Source organism: Passer domesticus, chromosome 16, assembly GCF_036417665.1.
Source record: "Passer domesticus isolate bPasDom1 chromosome 16, bPasDom1.hap1, whole genome shotgun sequence".
Lineage (NCBI taxonomy): Eukaryota > Metazoa > Chordata > Aves > Passeriformes > Passeridae > Passer > Passer domesticus.
In genome coordinates this window covers 14,831,626-14,853,986 of record NC_087489.1, presented here as the reverse complement: position 1 = coordinate 14,853,986, position 22,361 = coordinate 14,831,626, and the positions used below count along the sequence as shown (strand labels likewise).

Below are 22,361 nucleotides of genomic sequence, written 5' to 3'. Positions count from 1 at the left end.
GAGCTGCCGGGCAGGGCAGCCGCGGCCCCAGCCGTGCGGGGGCTGCACAGGGGTCCCGGGCATCCGCGGCCTCAGGCTGTCCGTGCTGGCGGAGAGGATTTCCCAGCCGAGTCCGCGCTCTCCCCGGCTGGGCAGCTTGGCCTGCCTGCCTCGGACAGCGTGGCCCTTCCCGGGGGTGCCAGCGGGGCAAGGGGCCAGCCGAGGCTGCCCACGGGGGAGCGTGTGCTCCTGCTCCCCCGGGTGGCACCAGGTACTGCTGTCCCCTTCTGCTGCTGTCGGTACTGGCCATGAGGACAGCAGGGAAGAGGGAGAAGCCCCTCTTTGGCGGTGGGTTTTCTGTCAGGCTGGGGTTTTGCACACTGCAGAGCTGGGGATGCTGCAGCGCAGAAGGCTGAGCTGCTCTCAGCCCGCCCAGGAACGCTCTCCCCGGGAGGCCGAGGCTCGGCCCTGCCGGGGCAGCGGTGCCCGTGCCCTGCCGTGCCCTGCCCGAGGCACAGCGCACCCAAAGGGGCTCTGCTCCCCGCTCCTGACCCAGCGAGGGGTCCCATGCACCCCTGGGACTCGGGCTGGGGCTTCCCTGCCCTTCCCTTCCCGCATCGGCACAATCCCAGCCTTGTCCAGGGGCACCCATCTCCCCCAGCCGCTGTGGGGCCACAGGGGCAGAGAAACCCCCGGAGCTGGGTACCCCTGGAATAGGGTACCCCTGGAATAGGGTACCCCCGCAGCTGGGCATCCCCGGAGCTGGGTACCCCTGGAATAGGGTACCCCCGGAGCCGGGCACCCCCGCAGCGCCACGGGCTCCCCAGGCAGGGCAGGAGCTGCCGGCTCCGCAGAGCCCCGCGGGCGCTGGGGCAGCCCGGGCAGGCAGCGGCAGGGGCTGGCAGCAGCCTGGCACCCCCGGGCTCCAGCCCAGCGCCGCGGGCGGGAGGAAGCTTCCCAGAAGACGGAGAGCTAAAAAAAGGCAAGGCTTGGAGCAACCCAGGGCCGCCAGCTATTTATTCTAGCGTGCCTGTATGCTGCAGAGCAGGAGAAAGATATTTTAAAGCTGCTGCAAGGAAGCTTGTCTGTCTGCCTGGGTTTGTTGTTCAAAAATTCAATTACCACCAGTCCTGCACCACCTTCAGCCAAGTGCCTTCCTAACACCCCAAGGCAGCCAACCCCTCCATCAGAACTACACTGAAGCAGATGCTTGGAAAAAAGGCTTAGGCACCAACACATCAGGAAGAGTTTGGGTTTTTAAGTTCACATCTCACACTCAATTTATTTCTGGCCAGTCCTAATGAGAAATTTCTAACCAGCTTTTAGCATCAAGGGCTCACCCTTACTGACTCAAACTCTCACTGGCACTTACCCCTCTGGGCTTACAGACCTACTAAAAAAGCACACCCCAGCCTCCTGTTTAAAATAAAAGCAAAGCACTGCAATCTCTGTTCTTGGATATGTATTTTTTACTGAAAAAATCATTCATAAATTAACAAATACAAAAATGTACAAACACATGGGTAAATAAATGTAATGACACAAAGGATTGCTTTGCTGAGAAGTGTGTGTGTGTTGTAAAACACTAATCTTCAGTGCAAAAACGTCCCCCTGGCACCTCTTAAAAACATAACAGTAAGCTCAAAAGCCATGATGTTGGAGAGCTGCTTGAGTTTAAAGCCACTTCTGATGGTGAGGGGCCTGAAGTGCGCGGCCGATGCTCAGACAGTACCTCCCTTAGAGAAGCAGAGCTTTACGAAGAATTGACTGTCAATAAATAGTTTTGCAAATAAAACCCACATGGCTCATTAAAAAAAAAATAAATCAGCATCGCACAGGACCTGCCCTCCAGCAGGGCTGACTGAGGGTGCTGACGTGGAAGGGGCAAACGAGTGGCCTTGTCGAACTCCAGCTGCCAGAATATGTACAAGTTCTCCTTAATACAAGAATTTTTACACCATAACAGCACATGCGCTTGACAGTATGTTTTTAACAGTTACATTTACTATACAGTATTTGACATAGCTGATAAGATTAACAGTGCACATTTTCAGATAATCCACATTTTAAAAAGGGAAAAAAAAAAACTCGACGTGGTTAGAAGGAAGGATGGGATGCTGCTGGGGATGGACCCTTCTGTGCCAGCCGCAGAGTGCAGTTCTGAGCAGAGGTAACGGCTTTTGTTCCACACCAGGGGCGCCGGGTGGCAGGGACATGGAAGGCTGGGGATCCCAACTAAGGTAGTTCAACACTTACTCACACACACATGCATGATTCCGGGGTAGTGAACTTGGACTGGTTGAAATACATTCCTTGTTTGAAGCACCATTAAACAAAGACAGGTTCCTAGCAAGGTCTCAAGATGAAAGAAAAGAGGGGCAGGGCAATGCGGGTTCAACACCCGGAAAGGGTCCACGTGAATTACAGATCAAGACTCCAAAGCAAAAGTCTTTATTGCTGTATGCGCCGGAAAAAGCAAATCCTCACCTCTGCCTATAAATAACCAGGCTGAATCCCCTCGGGAAGCCAGTTTAAAGCACGTGTAAGTTCAGAGACTTTAAAACTTAGTTACAAACTCATCAGCGCTTTTCAAGGGCAGGCTCGCTGTCCTCTCATGCCGGCCGATAAGATCTACACAAAACTTGTGTTTTCTAAACTAACGTTTTCTGGATACAGGTTAGGAATGCCCTGGGCAGTCACACCCACCACAGATGCGTATGGGGATCATACGTCCACGGAACTGAGAAAACAGTGTAAACCAGGAGAAGTCAAGGAACTGAAGGCAAACAATGCAATGAAAAGAGTTAAAGTCCTTCGGAGGTCAAGTACCCGCCCTTGTTGTGTGGAAATACAAACTAAAACCAACACCCAATGTATTTACTTTTAGGTCAGAGAGGTCCAGTGAGAGTGGTGGTGTCAGTGCTGTGCAAGGGCTGGACTGTGCCCGTGGGGACAGGGCCCGCAGGCCAGCCTGCCCACGGCAGCTGTGAAGAAAGGAGGGATGACACTGGATAGCTGGATGGGCCGTCAGACCAAGCTCTGGCTCCCAGTCCTCATACTTCCCCTGTCCTTCGTGTCTCTCACTGAGCTGTGACCCCGTGCCACCGGCTGTGCCCATGCCAGTGCTGCCAGGTACCGAGGGGGGCCTCTGACAGCACCCCTGGGTTTACAGGATAAATACAAACTAAACCAACCTCCCAAACCGTTCCAGCACGTTCCAGAGGGAGGGCAAGTGCTGCTGTGCAGGGAGGGCTCACGTGGGAGCAGTGGCTCCATCCCAGCCCGGGGACCTTGGCCCTGCTGTCAGTGGGGCACAGCCACAGCCACAGGACTGCCTTCCACACAGCCTTTGGACTTATTTGCACATCACATTGCAAAAGTGACAGAAAAGGGAGGGTTTGTAAGAAATATTCCCATTTCCTCACCCTCCCTGGAACAAGCCAGCCCTGCGGTTTCTGGAATGAGTGGTGACCTGGCTGTATTTCTCACCCACTGCCCTGGAAGGTTCTGGGCTCTGGCCCACAAACATTTGTGCACATGCCCCGCTGGAATCATGTGAGCAGTCTCACTGGCTTAAAAGGGAACACCTTGCACAAGTACAGCGATGCTCACACAAGTGTTTTCAGAACTCAGGACTAAAATGAGTGACCGTATGTAAACCTCTCACTTGGACTTGAACCATAGGAGAAAAATAAAAAGGGGCGATTTACACAGCATATTTACACTTACACTTCTTTAAGAAGCGATTCTGTTGTATGTACTTCAAGCAGGTCATTTAAAAAACCGCACAGACATAGAAGAATGGCATCAGAAATCGTCTGATCTCCCACCAGGGCAGTTGCCAACCAAATTGCTCAGGATGTTCACTGTCAAGAAGCCAGAGTCCCTCAGCTGAGCCGCTTCCCGGAGGGGAAAGCACATCTGAGGAGAGTCCCAGTGCCAGAGATTGCTAGAGGAGGAATGTGGAGACGAGAGCAGCAGGTCGAACTGTTGTCCTGAAACCCAGAAAGAAAGTGGCAGAAAAAATAAAGAGACTGCTGAGCTCGCTGCCCAGGTATGGTCTGGATTGGTACAGCTAGGGCAATTTGTGCGTGCACCTTCAGCCTCATTCTCCAAAATACTGTGATCCTTCATTACACAAAGTGTTGCTTGTCCTCAATAACCCTTGGAAAAGAAAGTCTAGCGTGGTGCTTTCTTGGTGGAGGGCAGAGCAAAGTTATTTCTGCTCTTAATATTCGGTCACCAGAGCCAGCTCCGGTGTCAGGTTAACAGTGATGTTCTTATACAAGGCGTCATATGTGACGTTTGGAAAGTAGTTCAAGTTATTGAGGCCGTCCAGGGCTTGCCTTTCTTTTGACTTCCTCAGCAAGGCGTACCTGTGCAACGAGAACCAGAGGCCAGAGTCACTTCCACGGATCTCACAGCACCTGCAACCTCCTCCCAGGGCCACCAGAACACCTTTCAAAGAGCCAGGCCCAGGGGCAGCTACAAAACAACACACTTCCGAGTCCTTGATGAAGGCAACCATCACATTCAAATACCCTGTGTGAGTAAATACCAGAAAATTCCAGAAAAGGAATAAATAAAGGGCAAAATGCTCACTGTGCCACCAGCAAGCATTCAGCTGCCAAAAGGACCTGTGGCACCTGCCCAAAGCCTGCAGGTCCCACTCCCAGGAGGGGGCTGAGCCTGGGGGTCCTGCCAAGCCCACCTTCCTGGAGAGATGCAGCTGAGGGGTGATGTGGTCCTCACCACTTCTATGAAACCAGACATGAACAAGAACAGAACTGAATGGCTTCAGTCTGAGGGATGGGGGCGAGGAAGTAAAACCAGCAGAATGGAGGTATGGGGAAGGAAACTGCAGCTGGTGCACAAAACCAGCCTCAAGCATGAGGAAATAGAAGGAGGAGGGCTGTGAGGGGAAAACTGGCAGAAATATCTCAGCAGGACTGTGACTCCCTCAGCACAGTGCTGGGGGCTGGAGCCCCCAGGGCGAGTGGGAGCTGGGCTAAGACCTGGGGACAGAGAAGGGAGCAGGCAAGGGCTGTGCCATGAGGCAGGGGAAGGTGCTGGGTGAGAACAAAGAGGGAAGTACCAGGAACCAGAGCTCAGTCCCATGGCATTATCAGCCTGCCATGCTTCACTGGTTTGACTAAATATAGGTTTTCAAACCAAAAGCAACTTCTCTTTTTCAAAAGTAAGAGAAGCATCTCTGACTGGCTGCGTTCTGTCCAACAGAGAAATGAAAAGTAGGGCTAAAGATGGAAACCCAATTGGAAACCCCCCAAAAATGAGTCTTCTGCACAAGAAGACCAACAGACAGCTCAAACCTCTGCAGCAGCAGCCTACAGCCCCTGTGCAGACCAGAGCTTGCACTGCTTGTCCAGCAGCTCCTCAGCTACAAGTGTTAATTCCTGAAGCTGTTTGTGAAAGATGTATCTCTCTGGTTTTCTGTTGCACAGTTTTCAAAAGACTCAAATTCCACTGTGGTCATCAGGCAAAAGCAGTCAGCCTGGGTACTCTCTGAAACAGCCCTGGCTCTGGGACTGAGGGGCTGGAGCCGTCCTGGAGAGCTCCAGGGGAGATTTATCTTGAGAAAAATGCTCACACAGCACTTGTCCTCCTTGGGTCCAGGGGACAGCTGCCACTCCTGATGGATGTCTGCAGCCTCACAAGAGAGCAAACCCCCAGCTCAGGGCTCTGTGCACCCACCCCAGCTTGGGGCCAAGAATCAGAAACAAGAAAGGAGAGGGTGTTGCTGCTGGACTTTGTGAGTGCTGCAGGGACACCTGAAGCTTTAGCAGCACCCTGCAGGCCAGGCCTGCTCTGTGCTCCTGCAGGCTGAGCCATGCCCCCTTCACACTGAGCTCAGGCTCTTCCAGAAGCATCAGAGCTTCTCTGACACCCAGCAGGGGCCACTGCTGAACATTGCTCTGGAGATAAGGACAGCCCTGAGCCTGCCAATCCCCTCTTCTGGATGGCAGAACAGCATCTGAGCAGCCACACAGCAAGGACCCCCCATGCAGGGATGAAAGGTGGGGATGGAGGAATCCTGGCTCTGCCTCCATCTCCCTGCAGTTAGCTTCCTTCAAGAGTTCAGGCTCTTACTGCCCCCAAACAGCTGCAGGGAACCTCCTATGTGGTACAGACTCTGTGAAAAGCTTTAGGATTCTTTAAAAAATTTACTTGCCTTCCTAGGAACTGCACTTCTCCCCGATGATGGTGGGGAATTGATTTGTATTTCCCTGTGTCTCCTTCTGGTCGAGTCACCGAGTAGCCTGCATACTGTACTCTGCATTAGAAAGGGGAGAAATAAAATAAAATAAACAAAAGATAATCACCCGTTGTGTTTGCTGTGCTGGCAGAGCTTCCAGAGCTGCAGTCAGACCTCCTGGGGCTCTGGCCATGGCTCAGCCTTCCCTTCCCACCCACAGAGCAGCCACACAAACCTCCTGCTGCCCTGGGCTGGGGAACATCACACAGCCCTGAGCAGCCAGCAGTGTGGGACACCAGTGTGCACAGAGCCAGCAGCCCCCAGGCAGCAGTGTGGGACACTGCCCAGAGCCAGCAGCCCCCAGGCAGCAGTGTGGGACACCAGTGTGCACGGAGCCAGCAGCCCCCAGGCAGCACAGACACTGCACAGAGCCAGCAGCCCCCAGGCAGCAGTGTGGGACACTGCACAGAGCCAGCAGCCCCCAGGCAGCAGTGTGGGACACTGCCCAGAGCCAGCAGCCCCCAGGCAGCAGTGTGGGACACCAGTGTGCACGGAGCCAGCAGCCCCCAGGCAGCACAGACACTGCACAGAGCCAGCAGCCCCCAGGCAGCAGTGTGGGACACTGCACAGAGCCAGCAGCCCCCAGGCAGCAGTGTGGGACACTGCCCAGAGCCAGCAGCCCCCAGGCAGCAGTGTGGGACACTGCCCAGAGCCAGCAGCCCCCAGGCAGCAGTGTGGGACACTGCCCAGAGCCAGCAGCCCCCAGGCAGCAGTGTGGGACACTGCACAGAGCCAGCAGCCCCCAGGCAGCAGTGTGGGACACTGCACAGAGCCAGCAGCCCCCAGGCAGCCCTCCTCTGCTCCCCACACACTGCCCATGCGGGCTGGAGCAGCCCCATGGAGCCAGCACAGCCCAGGGCAGGCAGCACAGTGAGCCCAGCACCCGTGTCCAGGGTGGCACTGTCCCCCCCGAGCGCGTGCCAGACTCAGCTCACCCTCCACCACCGGGCCCGCGGAGCCCGTACCTGTTCCAGAGGTCGTCATCCTCGCCACCCCAGCCCCAGAAGGCGTTGGGGAACCCGTTGATCTTCTGGAACTGCTCGACAGTCAGGCCGCTCACCCCCCCGAAGAACTCGTTGTACGGGAGCCTGAGCAGGAGAGAAGGGTCAGGGCAGAGCCCACGGGCTCTCCCCCCTCCCGTGGGGAAGCCCAAGCCCTGAGGACGCTCTCTGGCATTCCCTCTCCTGCTCCCTTTGCACAAAGCCTGAGAAAAAACCCAGACTCACTCTCTGCATTAAAAAGAAATAAATCTAACAGTGTGTTCTCAGCAGCTGTGGCAGCAGGGAGGAAGAAGAGTGCTTACAGGTACATGTACTTATCCAGCTTGGCTGCAAAGTGCCTGGGCATCTGTCCACACCCATAATAGTTACGGTCGTTCTCTGGTATGTGGTCCACGTCGTGGAAGATGAGGCAGTCCCAGTCCAAGTCCTTCATTGCTTCCCGAAAGCCAACGTTGAAGAGCATGGCACGGTTGAAGGGTTGGTTTCCAGCCTGGCAGGGAGAAAGTTCCTTCTCAAGAGGAGCCCCTGCAGCTCTGCTCTGTGTGTGTTCTCAGCCCTGTCCAGAAAACTGCAGAGGGCAACCAGCTCCCATACAGGCACCGTGAAAGAAGTGATGAATTGGAGCAGACCAGTGAGATCAACCAACACTGAAATATTCAATTTACAATGCAGGAGTAAAAATAAAGACGCTGAAGCCTTGTTGCTCAAACGCTTGAAAAAAAACCTAATTTTGATCAATCTGTTTTAGCTAGAGCTAAATATGGAGGCACATTTCCTGGGTGGATGAAGCCAAACAGCTTAAGTGAGAGGTTCAGGTACACATGAAATGACAGTCATGTTCTACATGAGATGCCTGACTCTGGTCAGGCCATTCCTGTCCCAGGGGATGCGGCCTGGAACTACTGCAGGGATATGCAGAAAACCTGCAGCACTGTCTGAACTGCAAATACAGTTATCTTTTTTTAAAAGATAACTCCTACGAAACAGAATTTAAAAAATAAAACAACAACACAAATCCCCAGTTTCTGCTTTTCATCTGAAACCAGTAATTCCTGGGCAGCAGTAACCTCTTAGCTGTGCCACGTCTGGACAGAGCGGGACAACTCAGGCACTGCACCAGGAGCCACAGCTGGCACGCCAGAGGGGTGACCTGGCAGGGACAGTGCCTGCCCCAGGCTCCCTCACCTGCTCCACGACGTAGAAGGCGAACTGCAAGCGCTGCCGCTGCAGCATGGGGATGAGGTGGCGGAAGAGCACGGGCAGATGCTCGTAGCGGTTGCGGAATGGGATCAGGATCGCCACCTGAGGAGAGAGACAGGCCCTCACTGCGCTGGCCCCGGGCTGGCTGGGGGGGATATGGGAGCAGCAGCAGCACTGACCAAGCACTCTCAGCTCTCCCATGCAGAGCAGCCTGAGACCCTCCCAACTCCCAAAACATGGATCTCCCATTCACTTTTTGAGGAATTGTTGCTTGGGAAAAATTCGATGTCACCTCAAGCGGAAGGGAGACCTGCAGTGCCCCCATGTCCTCTCTGCCCAGCACTGGGGACACTAAAGCAGCCCTTGACTCCATAGTGACTTCCCTGGGCACTGCACTCCCTCCCATCCTTGCCCTGAAGGTGCAGCACACATGAACACCTCCCCGCGGCCCTCAGGGCTCCCCGTGCCCCCAGGGGCAGCACAGGGGCTGCCCAGCTCCAGTTACCTTCCAGCGAGGCTGGCAGTCACTCGGCTTCCAGTGCCCTCCCAGCTTGATGGAAGGGTCTTTAGAGAAGAACTGGTGGATGTCCTCCATGGTGATCTCGCTCATATTTACATCAATGGGGCCCTCTGCAGAGCAGGAGAAGCAGAGGCGTGAGCACCTGCTGCGGTGCTGGGGCAGCACTCTGCTGCGTCCCTGCCCTCCGTCCCCAGCACTCAGCTTCCTTTCTCCAGCAAAAGCAGCCAGGAAATGCTGCTGGTGTAACACCCTGGCCTCCTCAGCCTTTGGGGCTGCTGTGGGATGCTTTTCTCCATGAGAGCCCCAGGCCAGGGGCACCCTCTGCTCCTCCCTGTGTGTTTCCAGCAGACCAAACCCCACCTCAGCAGAGAGCATTCTCCCCTTTGGAAGCATTGGCCCTCAGGAGCCCAGTTTTCCCCCTGAGGGCAGCTTTGGAGGAAGCATTTCTCCCAGCTGCAGCTCCCCTGGGGGGTCCAGCCCATCTCCCACCGCAGCCCTGGCACAGCTCGGGGCTGGGCTGGCAGCACTGCCGAGGCACAAGGGAGCCACCCGCCGTCCCTGCCCCTGGAAAAGGGCTGCCAGAGTCTTTCCACCGGCTCCCAGCACACAATCCCTCTTTTGTTTGTGCTTGCCAGGCAATGGGCTCCTACTTCAGCAGGGAGACATGCCTCCGACACAGCAGGGATTAATTCCTGAGGGTGGGTAAACAATGATTTCCCAGGAGGGAGCTGGCTCTGAACAGTGCTCCCATTCATGCCTAGGTGCCTGGCAGGGAAAGGTGCAGTGCTGGGGAAACTGGGAATGCCACTGTGTGCCCTCCACATGGCGAGCAGGAGAGGGGCACAGGATGCTACTCACTCATAGAAGGGAGCCTCTCAGGACAGGTATTGTTGGGGAAGTAGGTAAAGTCTTCAGGAAGAAACGTTGTGGCTTGCAGAAAGGTGTCATTGTGGCTCAGATCAAGAGGATAATCTGGAAGGGAAAAAAAAAGAAAAAAAAAGAAGTTTTCACCTGAGCTATAGATCTGTTATTCCAGCCACCTCCCCAGGCCACTGTGAGCAGAGTCCAAAGTCAGCCACAGCTGAGGATGTCCCCAGCAGCATGGCTGTGGCCCCTGTGGAATGCGCTCTAGCCTTGCAACCCATGGGGTGCTCATCCCCTCCTGGGACAGGTGCCTGCAGAAGCCCTATTTGCATTTTCTGGCCAAAGGAGGAATTCTGAGCACTGCCTTAAGGAATCACAAAGGAGCACGTGGCTCTTGAAAGGAAAAGCTACCAGTGCCGTGTCCCTGAGGGGCCCTGGCACAGCACGAGGGATGTGCTCCTCCTGCAGGTCCTTTCCCAGCAGGACAGAGGCAAGTCCCAATGCCAGCTGGGACTCCCAGTGCAGTATCCTACACAGGGCAATCCTGCCTGGATCCTCCTCAAAGATCAATAGAAACTGTCAGATGACACACAGAGTTCCCTCAGGGGCCCCGAGCTCCGGCAGGGCCCAGCACCTCCCATTCCCCACACCTTGAACCTGGGCAGCACCTGCAGCTGCTGCAGCTGGAGATGCCTGAAGGTTTCCACCCCAACAAGCCATTTGCTGAGCGGTGCTGGTAGGTAACATCATGTCAGTAACATTGTTTATCACACAATTAAACAGGATCCAAACTATCTCAAAACTCAAGATGGGCTGTACACAGAACCTAAGGGCTTTTCAAGTAGGATAGATGTTACTTTGGATGCTTGATACTGTTCCAAATTTCCAAAAGCAGTTTTCCCTGTAAACTCCCATTACCAGAGCACACCCGCAGTACTCAGCCCAGGTCCCTGCCCACAGTGAAGCTCAGCTGCTCTCTTTTGCACCAAGGGCTGCCTTTTTTGCTGGGTTTCCTCTCTCTCCTGTCACACAGCCTCACTGCCCACAGCGCGTGGGGACAATGCCACCCAGGCAGTGACACCCAACATCTCTCAGGGAGGGGAGGCTCTGACCCCAGGGTTAATGCAGTCCTCGTGGCCAGAGCACCAAGAGCCTTCCAGACATCACCACCACCCATGCTGCCTCTGCTGTGACCTGCCTGCCAGGGAAGTTGCCCCAGGACGGTGCTCAGTGCCTGTGTGAGCTGAAACTGTCCTCGTGGCTGGGGCTCCTGGGGAGGGACAGTGTCCCCACGTGCCTGCTGGGACTGGCACGGGGCTCAAGCAAAGCCCAGAATGGCAGCAGAAGCACTGGTGGCACTGTGGTCACCAGTGAGCCCCTGCTGCAGGAGGACACAGGTTCCTGGATCACTTCAAGCCCCCCAGGCCAGAGCCCCAGCAGGATGAAGGCTCTCACCACCTCAGGCAGCAGCAATGGAGCATCTAACCCTCCTCCCTTCAGGGGATCAGCCACTTCCTCACCCTGCCTCTGTTTTACTTGATGTTTCCAGTCTGGAAATAGCCCGGGGTGGCTGCCCTGGCTGGCTCCGTGCAGCACAGGAGGTGACCCGGGTGTTCATCTCCTGTGCAAGTCGATAATTCCCCTCCCGTGCCATCCCCAGCCAGGGCACAGCTGCACTCAGGGCTGCGCCCCAGCAGGCTGGGCAGCCAGGACACGGCTCATACTTCTGCTAATGAGAAAATGATCTTGCCTTGTACAACTCTGTCAGCCCCTGCTGCTGAAGCCCGGCTCCCACACCAGCCTGATGCCAACAGTGCCAGCAGGGAAGGGACAGGCTGGGTGTCACCAGCCCTGCAGCAACGCCTCACGCAGGGCCAGGGGCAGCTCTGCCCCCCTGCACACACCGAAGCACAGCAGAACCCCCCTGCTCGGGTGTGTGGGGGTGAGGGGGCTGGGAGGGCTCCCCGCACCCTGCCCGGGTTCAGGAGCTGATTCGTGGCACATCCCCAGCCAGGGCACCTCGGCTCACACTGCAGGGAAGAGTGGAGCTCACGGGCACAGGCTGCCCCACGTGCCCACAGCCAGGGCTCGGCGCAGGCGCACGCCTGGGAAGGGATTTTTTAAATATGAAACCTGATCCTTGCACTGAATCTGAAAGTGTTTACCCTCAGACTGGTTGAAGCTACGAGTTGAATTCCTGGAAAGCAAAGAGGTTTTCAGCTCCAATCCCATCACTTTGCATCACTTCAGACCTTTCAAGATTTTCACCCCTTATACAAGTTAGAAGCATTTGAACTTTTTACGTATATAAATAAATATATATAATTTTTTATATTTTGACAGTATTTCTATTTGTATAGGGTATTTTTATGTTACATACATATTTTTATATATAAAAATAAAAGCTGCAGACAATTAATCAAAGGTTCCACCCTGCATTTACCAGTATAAATTAATGCCTTCCACTTAATTTTCAACGAGAATGGGACCTTGAATCAAAATGACAGTTATTCAAGAAATACCTGAGTCGTTGACGCTGCTGTTCCTCTTGGCATAGGCACTGCGGACCACCTGCTCGTACACCTGAGCTCCTATAGTTCGCATGTTCTCACGGATCATGATGCCCTGGGCTTGCATCATGAAGAGGTAGGTGTTCACTGCAAGGCAGGAAGAAAAAGGAATACTTCCATCAGCTTCTGTAGGGAAAAGAAACCCGGGTCTTTTGGGAGCGCTCCCAGCCTCCTGCTGGCTTTGAGCTCCCTCCTGCCAGAGGGATCCTGGGCTGCACGTGCCGTGGGTGCCCGGCAGAGCTGGGAAGGGCAGGGAACGGGGCACTGGAGGTGTAGGGCACGTTTGGGAACCTGGCTGGGTGGCAAGGGGGATGTACCTGGCCAAACCTGACTGCCAGGCTGTGAGGCAGCACTGCAGCTTAACCAGCAGCACGTTTGGCTGCTTAATTAGGGAAGTTTAATTAGGAAATATCATTATAACAGGAAACCCAGCCGTGTGCCTGCACTGAGGGCTGGCACTCGCCTGGCAGAGGCACCCAACGGGCACCCCAGAAGCATCCCCATCCAGGCTCTGAGCCCCCAGCATGTCACACCCCCGGGCAGGCAGCAGCACAAGCCCTGGGTCCCCAGGGCAGCCCCCCAGCCACGTTTCTTCCCCCTCCCCTCTCCTCTCCTGCTGACCCCGTGCCCTGGCACAGCTCAGGCTGAGCCTGATTAGGTTTCAGCTCCAGCTGACACCCAGCTGGCAGGACCAGCCCCCAAAGCAAACAGCAGCAAGCACAGCCCTGTGTCCCCAGAGCAGGACAGCCACCACAGGGCCAGCAGCACAGCCACCCTGCACAGCACCCCTCACCAGCACCACAGCCCTCTTGGTGTAGTTTGAGGGTTGAGAATGAAGTGGAAAACAAACTCCTGAATGAAGACACTGAGAAGGGGCAACCTAGAAGGCCTATTCTGCACTAGTAATTAAAAAACCAGGTCAAAAGATATCCAGGAGGAATAAAGAGGGCACTGGGCCAAGGAAACCACAGAGACCCTGCTCAGAGGAGGGCAGCAGCTGATGCAATGTCACCAGGAAACACCCATACCAGACAGGTCATCTGTACAGCAGGCATGTCACAGCCCAAACCAGCAGCTCCCAGCACCAGGAGGGCACAGTCAGGGCTGGAGCCACCAGGAGCACAGGCTGAGTATAGCCACCGGAGAGCGGGGTCCCACCCCGGGTACAGCCCCTGCACCCCCACGGGCCGCCCCCTCCTGCACCCACACACTCAGGCAGCTCCAGAAAGGCTGCCCAGACACGTTTCCCAGTCCCAACTGTACTTTGTTTTCACACAGTAAAGTAAATATTTGAAAGGGGGACGGAGCCCCATGTCATGCCCAGAGCCCAAGGCCCTGCCTGGCTGCTGCCCATGCCCAGCTGTCTGTGAGCCATGGGGAAACACTGGATTTGCAGAAAGAAGGGGGTCAACTGCATGAAGTGCTTGGCAACTAAACGTCTTGAAATGCAATTTTCCATGGCCATTTCCAGCCCCTCCCTCCCCTTGCAGTCGGGCCAGTGATGGCACCTTAAGCCAGCAGCTACAGCAGCAATGAGAGGAGCTGGCTCAGACAAAGCTCAAACCCTCTTGGCTCACCACCTGTTCTGGGCCAGCTCTGGAACCAGAGTGACCACCAGGTCAGCTGGTGGCAGCTACAGCTTCACTGTGAGCTCTGGTGCAGTTTCTCAGCAAGGCACCCCTGCTGCAATGACAGCAAGGGGTACCAAGTGCTGCTCCTCCTCAGAAACACAGGGAATTTGCTCTAACTGATGCCCAGGGATAAGGCTCAAGGAAAAGCTGGTGTTTTGATACAGCACCACAGGCCAGAAACAGAAGTAGCTGAAATTCTGCACGCAAAGCCTTACACCCAAGCCCCAAAACCTTCTTAAGTTGACATCCATCATTTCAGGATTCGGCATCAAACGGCATCACCTCCCAGCACCAGCAGTGCAGCCCCAGCATCCCTGCCCAGCACAGCCCCAGCTCTGCCAGCAGCTGCCCACCAGGATTTATGAGGAGTGGGCTGTCTGGGGTCAGCAGTGAGCAGTGCTGATGCAGCCAGGCTGTCAGAGCCCTGGGGTGCAGGGCAGGATGCACGGGGCAGCCCCAGGTCTCCCAGAGGAACACAAGCCTTTCCTTCACCTTGTCAGCCCAGTCACAGCCCTGCCTCGGGTGTGCCACAGCAAGGGCTGGTGCTCGGGGCACCTGGGCCCCAAGGCCATGCCCCAGTGACAGCATCCACCCGCTGCTGGCACCAGGCCCTGCCAGGAGGCAGCAGCAGCCGTGGAACAGCGTCCCCAGAGCCGGGCCAGCGCGGCAGGGCACGGGCTGCCAGCGGCACACAGCCCCAGCGCCGCCCTCAAGCACGGACAGCCCTCCCAAAAACACAAAGCCTACTCAGGAGCCAGGCACAGCTTCTCTCCTCTGCACAGAGCAGGGCTCTGCTGCAGGAAGGAGCAGCCAGTCTGCATCTTCCAGCCCACACGGAGCTGGGGCAGCGGTGAAAAACAACGCGCTGATGCTGATCCAGTAATTTCACTTTCTACTTCATTGTGCTTCTGCTTGCTGCGTAAAGCAGATCCGGGTTTGGTGAAGCATGAAGGAACGGGAGAGACAAATGAGCGTGCCATCCCTGGCTGTGTGAGGAAGAGGGAGGCTGGCCGGGCGCAGTGAAAGCGCCGTTTGTTCCCTCCCCGGCGGCAGACGGAGCAGGGCTCGCCACAGCCACATGACGAGCTGCAGCGGGCATCCTGAGACACTGCCACAGCAGCCCCCGTCCCAGGGGAGCAGGGCACGAACAACACCGCCTTTGTGGCAGGCAGCAGTTGCCTTTTCACATATTAACCCCTTTAAGCAGATGATTAAGGAGATACCTGGCCAAGGATGGTGTGCCATCAACACACACCCAACGTCAACAGCCCCCCGTGACCAGGGACCAGAGCCCCTTCTCCTACCCCCAAAACAAACTGCTGCATGAGATAAGCTTCACAAACACTGTGTTTATCCAGAACACGCAATTCTTTCAGGTCAGAAAATCGGATTTAAAGCATGTTATTGTAAACATTTCACTCCCTGTGCACACGCGGTGCTTAGATTAGCTCCAGGGGCTGCTGTGGCCAGGGCTGGGGCTGCACCAGCATTTGGGAATCGCTGTACCGAGCTCAAATCTCACTCCTCCTCCTTTTACTGCCCTTTTGATGAGGAAATTAGCCATGTTTTAAATTTATTAAGCCTGACCTGGCCGACCGTACAGAGCCCAGGGCCCCTGTGCCCAGCGGCGTTTCCCAGAGCAGATGCCCATCACCCCCGAGCATCCCCTGCTGCAGACACAGGCTCGTGGTGGGCTTGGCCTGAACCGTGGCTCAGCCGGAAAGCAATTCTCCCTGTTGTGATATACTGCTAATCTCATCACACAGGATGATCTCGAAAATTACATCGGCCTTCTGCCTCTCTGCCCTCTGAGCATGCGGCACTGCAGAGCAGGGGCACGGAGCGACAGCAGCCTGGCTGCTGCCTCAGGGACAGGACGGCAGGGAGCTGTCCCTTCTTCTACTCATTTCCAGCAAACCCTCACTCCCCACCCAGAAAACAAGCAGAATTTAAGAAACTATTTGCCCAAATAACCGCCTGAAGATTATTCTTGTTGGCTCATGAAAGGACGAGTCAGCCCTGCTGTGATTTAAACACACGGAAAAAACATGACAGCTTGTCACCAGCTGGAACAGAGGCACAGGGCTGCACCCCAGGGCATGGCACCCCTTGGCATGCTGCACCCTAACCTCTCTGCTCACAAGCAAACTGGGAGAGCAAGTGCTCACTCAAGCCAGGAGTGGATGCAACAACTTCAGCCAGGGAAGTAAAGCCCAATTACATAAATGAGCACTGAAGTCTTCCTGTAATCATTTCTCTGATAGTATTTTCGGAGCACTTCTAATCAAGAAACAGCTGACTCTCCCATGGAAAATTAGTTTCATCATGATGATACATACTAGAAGAGGCAACAGGGTAATTTGCAGCTTGGGAGCTGATTCGGAAGAGGGCTGACTGTCATCTATGCCAGCCACTGACACAGGACAGGGACAGACCTGACACATCCCACTCCTGACCCTGACACACTTCCATGGCCTGCAGAAGGGACCTTCCCACAGCATCCCCCTGCAGGGACAGCGGGGAGCCCCAGCTGGGACAGACAGCCCAGGCAGGAAGAGGGGCCAAGGTCTCACAGCAGCCCTGCATGCCTGCAGCAGTATCAGTGCCCAGCACGGCAGCCAGGCTTTCCTGAGGAAGGAGCCAGCCTTCCTCTGCTTTGAGATTTAGGGCTTTCTGTCACATTCAGCATTTTCCCATTCATTAGTGCATCTGTGCAGAAGCACAGCGGGGCTCTTTGAGCTCATCATGGTCTCACTGCTACGTGCAGCCTTCTCCTGCCAGCACCTGGAGCCCTGTACCAGCAAGGACAATCCCTGCCAGCCCCCATTTCCAACAGCCCAGTCGCAAACCAACACACCACCAGAGAACTCCTGCTGAGCACTCTACCAGATGTTGGAGTGGGCACAAGGTGCCCAGCAGAGCTCAAGGCACACCTCACGTGGGAGATGCAGCTGCACCTTGAAGGGGTGAGGGTCCTGCAGCAGTGGGTGGGTGGCAGGTCACCCTGCCAGGGCTGGCAGGTCCTGCCCGCTGCAGACACCTCCCGCAGGGCCAGGGACAGCAAAACCAGCAGAGTCATGTCTGTGTTAAGCCTTTTGCTAAGCTCTCCCTGCAGATCCCCAGCATCAATCCAGCTCCATTAGCATTAGCAACATAAAGGGGTTTAATCAAACTAAGCCTCTAAGGCACTGATAGACAGTTATGATAGTCTTAACTCATAAATAACCCAACTAGGAAAAGTAGCAGCATCCCAGTGTTAATACACCACGAGACCTCTGTCTCCATTAGCTTTCCAGTGGCACTGTATTCCCCAGACATGCTGAGTGCCAGAACAATTAAATAAGAGGTTCCTATTAGTTTTAGAGAATTTAATATTAATGCCATCACTGTTACTTAGCCCTTTGCCTCTAAATAGCACAGGAAGGAATAATTTGATACATTAAATGGTCTAAGAATTAACAGTGCAGCAGCAGCACTGAGCTGGTAATTACAAACCACTTGTTCCCAAAATTGGCAAGTTGGCAGCTTGCACGTGCACACAGCAAGCAGAAGATGGGAGGCTAAAGTGACACTCAGTCAAAACCTGGATATGGGAAATTTCTACCTGAACTGTCTTACACAAAAATGACCCTGGGGAAGCCTCAGCAAGGGGAGGAAAATCCATATTATACTGAGACTCTGAATTTTTCATGCACACATTTAAGGTGGCAACTTCCACTTGCACTCCCACCGCTGCCTGCACCAAGGTGTTTGTGCCACTGCACTGCTTCAGGACACCCAGCAAGAGGAGCACGACCTGCTCTGCACAATGGGGAAACCCAGAAGGCCAAGGGAGCTCATCAAACATCCACAGCACCAAAGCAGCCGTGGAGGGGGCTCTGCAGCCCAGCAGCAGGCGAGGGGGCAGGGGGCTGAGCCCCCGGCCACAAGGGCAGTGCCAGCAGGGGAAAGCCAGGAGCACACAGTTTACCTGTGCAAGGGGCAGAAACGCCAGGGATGGCTGTAAAATCACACTGGGCAGCGCAAATCCCGAGAGCAATCCAGGCCTGCGCTGCAGCTCCTCCCTGGAAGGGCACAGTGACACGTGCAGGCTGGGGCACAGAGCACAGCAAGCTCTGCCCAAGTTAAACATTACCCTTCCTCGAGAGACTCGGACTCTCCCACTGTAATTGCCATTCGGGAGATGTGGTTGCACATGACTGCGTGTCCTGTTGGTTTCCCATCCCTCCGTGCCCCCCTCCAGCCAGTGTCCCTTCTCCAGGAGCACAGAGGCTGCCCAGGAGCTGCACAGAGGCTGCCCAGGAGCTGCAGAGCATCGCCAGCAGCGCGTTCCCGTGCGGGCAGAGCAGAGCCCAGCCACGGCCGTGCACAAAGGAGCAACCACAGCCCTGCAGCAGGCACAAGGAGCAACCACAGCTCTGCAGCAGGCACAAGGAGCAACCACAGCCCTGCAGCAGGCACAAGGAGCAACCACAGCCCTGCAGCAGGCACAAGGAGCAACCACAGCCCTGCAGCAGGCACAAGGAGCAACCACAGCCCTGCAGCAGGCACAAGGAGCAACCACAGCCCTGCAGCATCCCCGACACCCACCCGACCCGGCCTCGGGGCTGGCAGCGCCGGCTGCTGCTGCCACAGCAAACATCCACGCTTCCAAACACTTACAGCCCAGCGTTTGTTCCTTCGGTTCATTAGGAGACAAAGGGGGGGGAATTCCTGCCTCCTGGACACCCTCTGCAGGCGTCAGGAATGCCAGGGCCTGAGCCCAGTGCTCATGGAGGATCAGGATGAACAGAGGGAGAGCTTTCGTTAAGAAAAATAATAAATAAGAATTAAGTGAATGTTTGGCCAAGCGAGGGAGAGGAAAAACCAGGCAGATCCTCCCGAGTGCTGTCCTTGAAGCAGGAGGGCAGGGAAGGACATGGGCTGCTCGGGACAGCTCCTCATCCCCTGGGCCATGGGAACTGGCACAGCTGCAGGAGACAAAGGAAATCCTCTGCTGCAGGCAGGCCCTGCACCAGCCTGGCATCCTGCTCAAACAGGCAGTCACAGGACATGCAGGAAAATGGGGACACGTGGAGTGGTGCTGCCGAGGAAATGCAGGCAACAGGGAGCTCCACCAGGGCTGTCCTTCCCCGGCTGGAAGCAATCTAGAATGCAGCCAGACCTCAGCAGAGAACAGGAGACAGGTGGGATTTGGATTTAAAGTTTCCATATACATCAAACACCAGTTAAACGGATTTTTGAAATCATTGATTTGTTAGTCTTCCAAATTAGGAGATGATACCCATTGGAGAGTACCCATTGGAAACTGTTAAAAAACAACTTAAGAATAACGGATCTACTGACTCAGTTCACATGCTGCAAACTGCACTGTCTGGACTTTTAACACCCTGACTTTAATGGAGAAAAAGAGAACAGGTTCTGTTGTTTTGGCTATTCCCCCCCCAAAAAAACCAAAGACCTGATTTTTCAAGCATGTTTTACAAGTTCAGCGTGGCTGAACAAAAAGGGTTATCACATGTACAGCCTCATGCCTGCTGCAAGGGAGCCCTTCCAAGGGGGTCCGAGAGGCTCTTCCAGGCCAGCGCTTTGCCGGTCACACCAGGCTGGCCCGGGCTGCCAGGAGAGGCACAGGGGCAGGGCAGGGCTGCCAGGAGAGGCACAGGGGCAGGGCAGGGCTGCCAGGAGAGGCACAGGGGCAGGGCAGGGCCCTGCTCATCCATCCTGACATAGGGCAGGGCTCTGCTCTCCCATCCTCACACGGGGCAGGGCTCTGCTCTCCCATCCTCACACGGGGCAGGGCTCTGCTCTCCCATCCTGACATAGGGCAGGGCTCTGCTCTCCCATCCTCACACGGGGCAGGGCTCTGCTCTCCCATCCTCACACGGGGCAGGGCTCTGCTCTCCCATCCTCACACGGGGCAGGGCTCTGCTCTCCCATCCTCACACGGGGCAGGGCAGGGCTCTGCTGGCTGCAGCATCCAGCACAGCGGGTGCTCCCCGCTCCACGGCACATCTCCCGCTGCCATTTATGGCTGGAGCACGGTCCAGCATGTCCTATTTACATCGTCTGAAAAAGCCAGCTTGGGGAAAGCCCTGCTCCCAGCCCAGCTGGCCCACGATCACGCGTCCCAGGGCAGGTGGGGGCACCCAGCAGCCGCCAGGGAGGGGCACAGCCAGGGCAGAGAGTGACACCCTGCCCAGGCACACCCAGCACTGCCCTGCAGGACACCTCCAGCAGCTGTGGCCTCTGGCCTGGCAGGAACCTGCTGTTTCCACTCTCACCGGGCTAAAAGGCCCAGAGACAGGCTCATCTCTGCAATGGCACGTGAGAATAAAGCATCCCGAGCTGCCTCAAAGGTTGCTTTGCAGCAAACGCGATTTGCGCCACGGAGACCAAGGAGGGATCCCTCAGTAGCAACACCTCGAGATTGTCCCTGCTGTGGTTTCTCTTCTGCACATTGCCAGGTCCTGGGAAAGCAGCATTCCCAGCCAGGGAAGGAGAACAGCCACAGCCCCACCTCCACACTATGCATCTGCCTGGCTTGCCAGCCCTTTCAACCCCTAGAAAATCCTTCAAGCTGGAATTCTTCAATCATGTGGGATGATTGTTGTCCGAGATTTTCAAAGGCAGCAGCTCAGAGCTCCCTGCCAAGGGTACTCTCACCATGCAGTGCCATTTAAAACCCACAGCAGCTTTGCCTCCACAGTCAGATTACAGAGTTGTTCTTGTCTGCAATAATTAAAGGCAACACTGAATGGCCTCTCCAGCTGCTGTGTTTTATTAGCAGCAAAAAAGCTATCAGAGAGAGGGTGCAACTTTGAACTTCCAACACACAAACCATTACCTATGGGATTTTGTAAGAACTCTGATGTCTCAAGACATTTATTAGCTTTGTTGTGAGCTATGCAACCTTGGAATACACAACATTTTTATACGACTTTCTTCCGCCTAACAAGCAAACTGGTAACACAGCTGCTGTAAATAAATTAACTGATTCCATTATCAGTGCAGGGAATGACTTCACTGGAAAAAAATCATCCCTCTATCTATGAACTTATTTAACACCTAAGAGACTGCCCATCAAATCCCAGCCTGTGTGACGCCTTCCTATGTGTCAGCAGAAAAGCAATGCCATGAGTCTGTTTGGGATGCCATGAACAGGGGTAAAGAGACAACCCTTCCCTCCATCACCCCCCAGGCCTGTGCCCTTCAGGAGCAGACCCTCGTGGCTCGCCCCCAGCACTGCCCTTCCCTCCTTCCAGACACGGCCAGCCTTCACCAGCGGTGCCAGGCACAGCAAACCCTGAACCTTATCACGGGCAGGGGGAATCAGGGAGCAGATCTGCACCACCCTGTACCACAGCACCAGAGCTGTGCCTCAGCACTGCCATTAAGTTACACATTAATCCAGATAAGCAGCCACAAGGCTATTGAGGCAGCCAGCTGAGCAAGGGATCGGCACTTCCCCAGCCCCGAGCTGCAAGCAGGGGTCAGCGACCGAGGGACGGGAGGCTCGTGGCCCACCAGGCTCTGCTGGGTCTGCACAAACAGCAACGACCTGAGGCAACTGCAGCAGAGGTGTGTGTGATCAGCCTGGGGAGATGGGGCGCTGGCACTAAATGTCCTGCCTGTCCCTCTGTGGGCAGGAGCAGCCACCGCTGCCCCCTCCTGCCCCGGGCCACCAGCACCACACATTGCAGAAGGGATGAGCACACACAGGGGCACATGAGGGAACAGCAAACATCCTTTTCCTCCTTCCCTCTCTCCCACTGAAACACCTTTAAGCTCCTTGCACACAGCAGCAACTTAGGCTTCCTTAAGAGACTTGAGTGTCTGCCAAGGGTTCTGACCACTCTCCCATCGATGTGTGCAACAAGGCAGAGGGGGGAAAAATAATAAACTAATCAATTCCAGCCTGTCTGCAGGCAGAAACTGAGCTCTGCAAATATGAGTCAGACATACAGCTACCTGGGAAAAATTAAACACATGGGGAATGGGAGGCCAGGGCTCCCAGGTGGAACAGGAGGGCTGAGCAGGCAGAGAGGGCAGGACTGCTGTGGCCAGGGCAGCCCCGAGGGGCCTCAGCCAGGAGCTGGGCTGGTATCTCACAGACCCTGCCCACATGGGCACCTCCAGCTCACCGGGCATGGCTGAGACCACAGCAATGCAGCATCCCCCCTTGCTCCTCCCTGCCAAGGCACCAGCATTCCCTCCACTGTGGATAAGGAGATTTTAGGTTACACCCATTTACCCACTCAAGCTACCCAGTTTGTGCAGGTTGTGTTTGCTTCCCCGGGCCATTACAGCTAAAGGCCATCC

General features: G+C 55.4%; 1 protein-coding gene across 1 annotated transcript in view; it reads right to left on the bottom strand.

The window, feature by feature from the left end:
- Positions 1–1,426: 1,426 nt before the first annotated feature.
- B4GALT5 (beta-1,4-galactosyltransferase 5) overlaps positions 1,427–22,361 on the bottom strand; it is a 33,294-nt gene continuing 12,359 nt past the window's right edge. Inside the window, exons 2-9 of the mRNA XM_064391355.1 lie at positions 12,361–12,495; positions 9,833–9,946; positions 8,960–9,084; positions 8,440–8,556; positions 7,557–7,744; positions 7,219–7,341; positions 6,170–6,271; positions 1,427–4,355 (exon numbers count right to left, since the gene is read on the bottom strand). Coding sequence (XP_064247425.1) covers positions 4,208–4,355; positions 6,170–6,271; positions 7,219–7,341; positions 7,557–7,744; positions 8,440–8,556; positions 8,960–9,084; positions 9,833–9,946; positions 12,361–12,495 — 1,052 coding nt within the window. The 3' untranslated portion in view covers positions 1,427–4,207. The remainder of the gene's footprint in view (positions 4,356–6,169; positions 6,272–7,218; positions 7,342–7,556; positions 7,745–8,439; positions 8,557–8,959; positions 9,085–9,832; positions 9,947–12,360; positions 12,496–22,361) is intronic.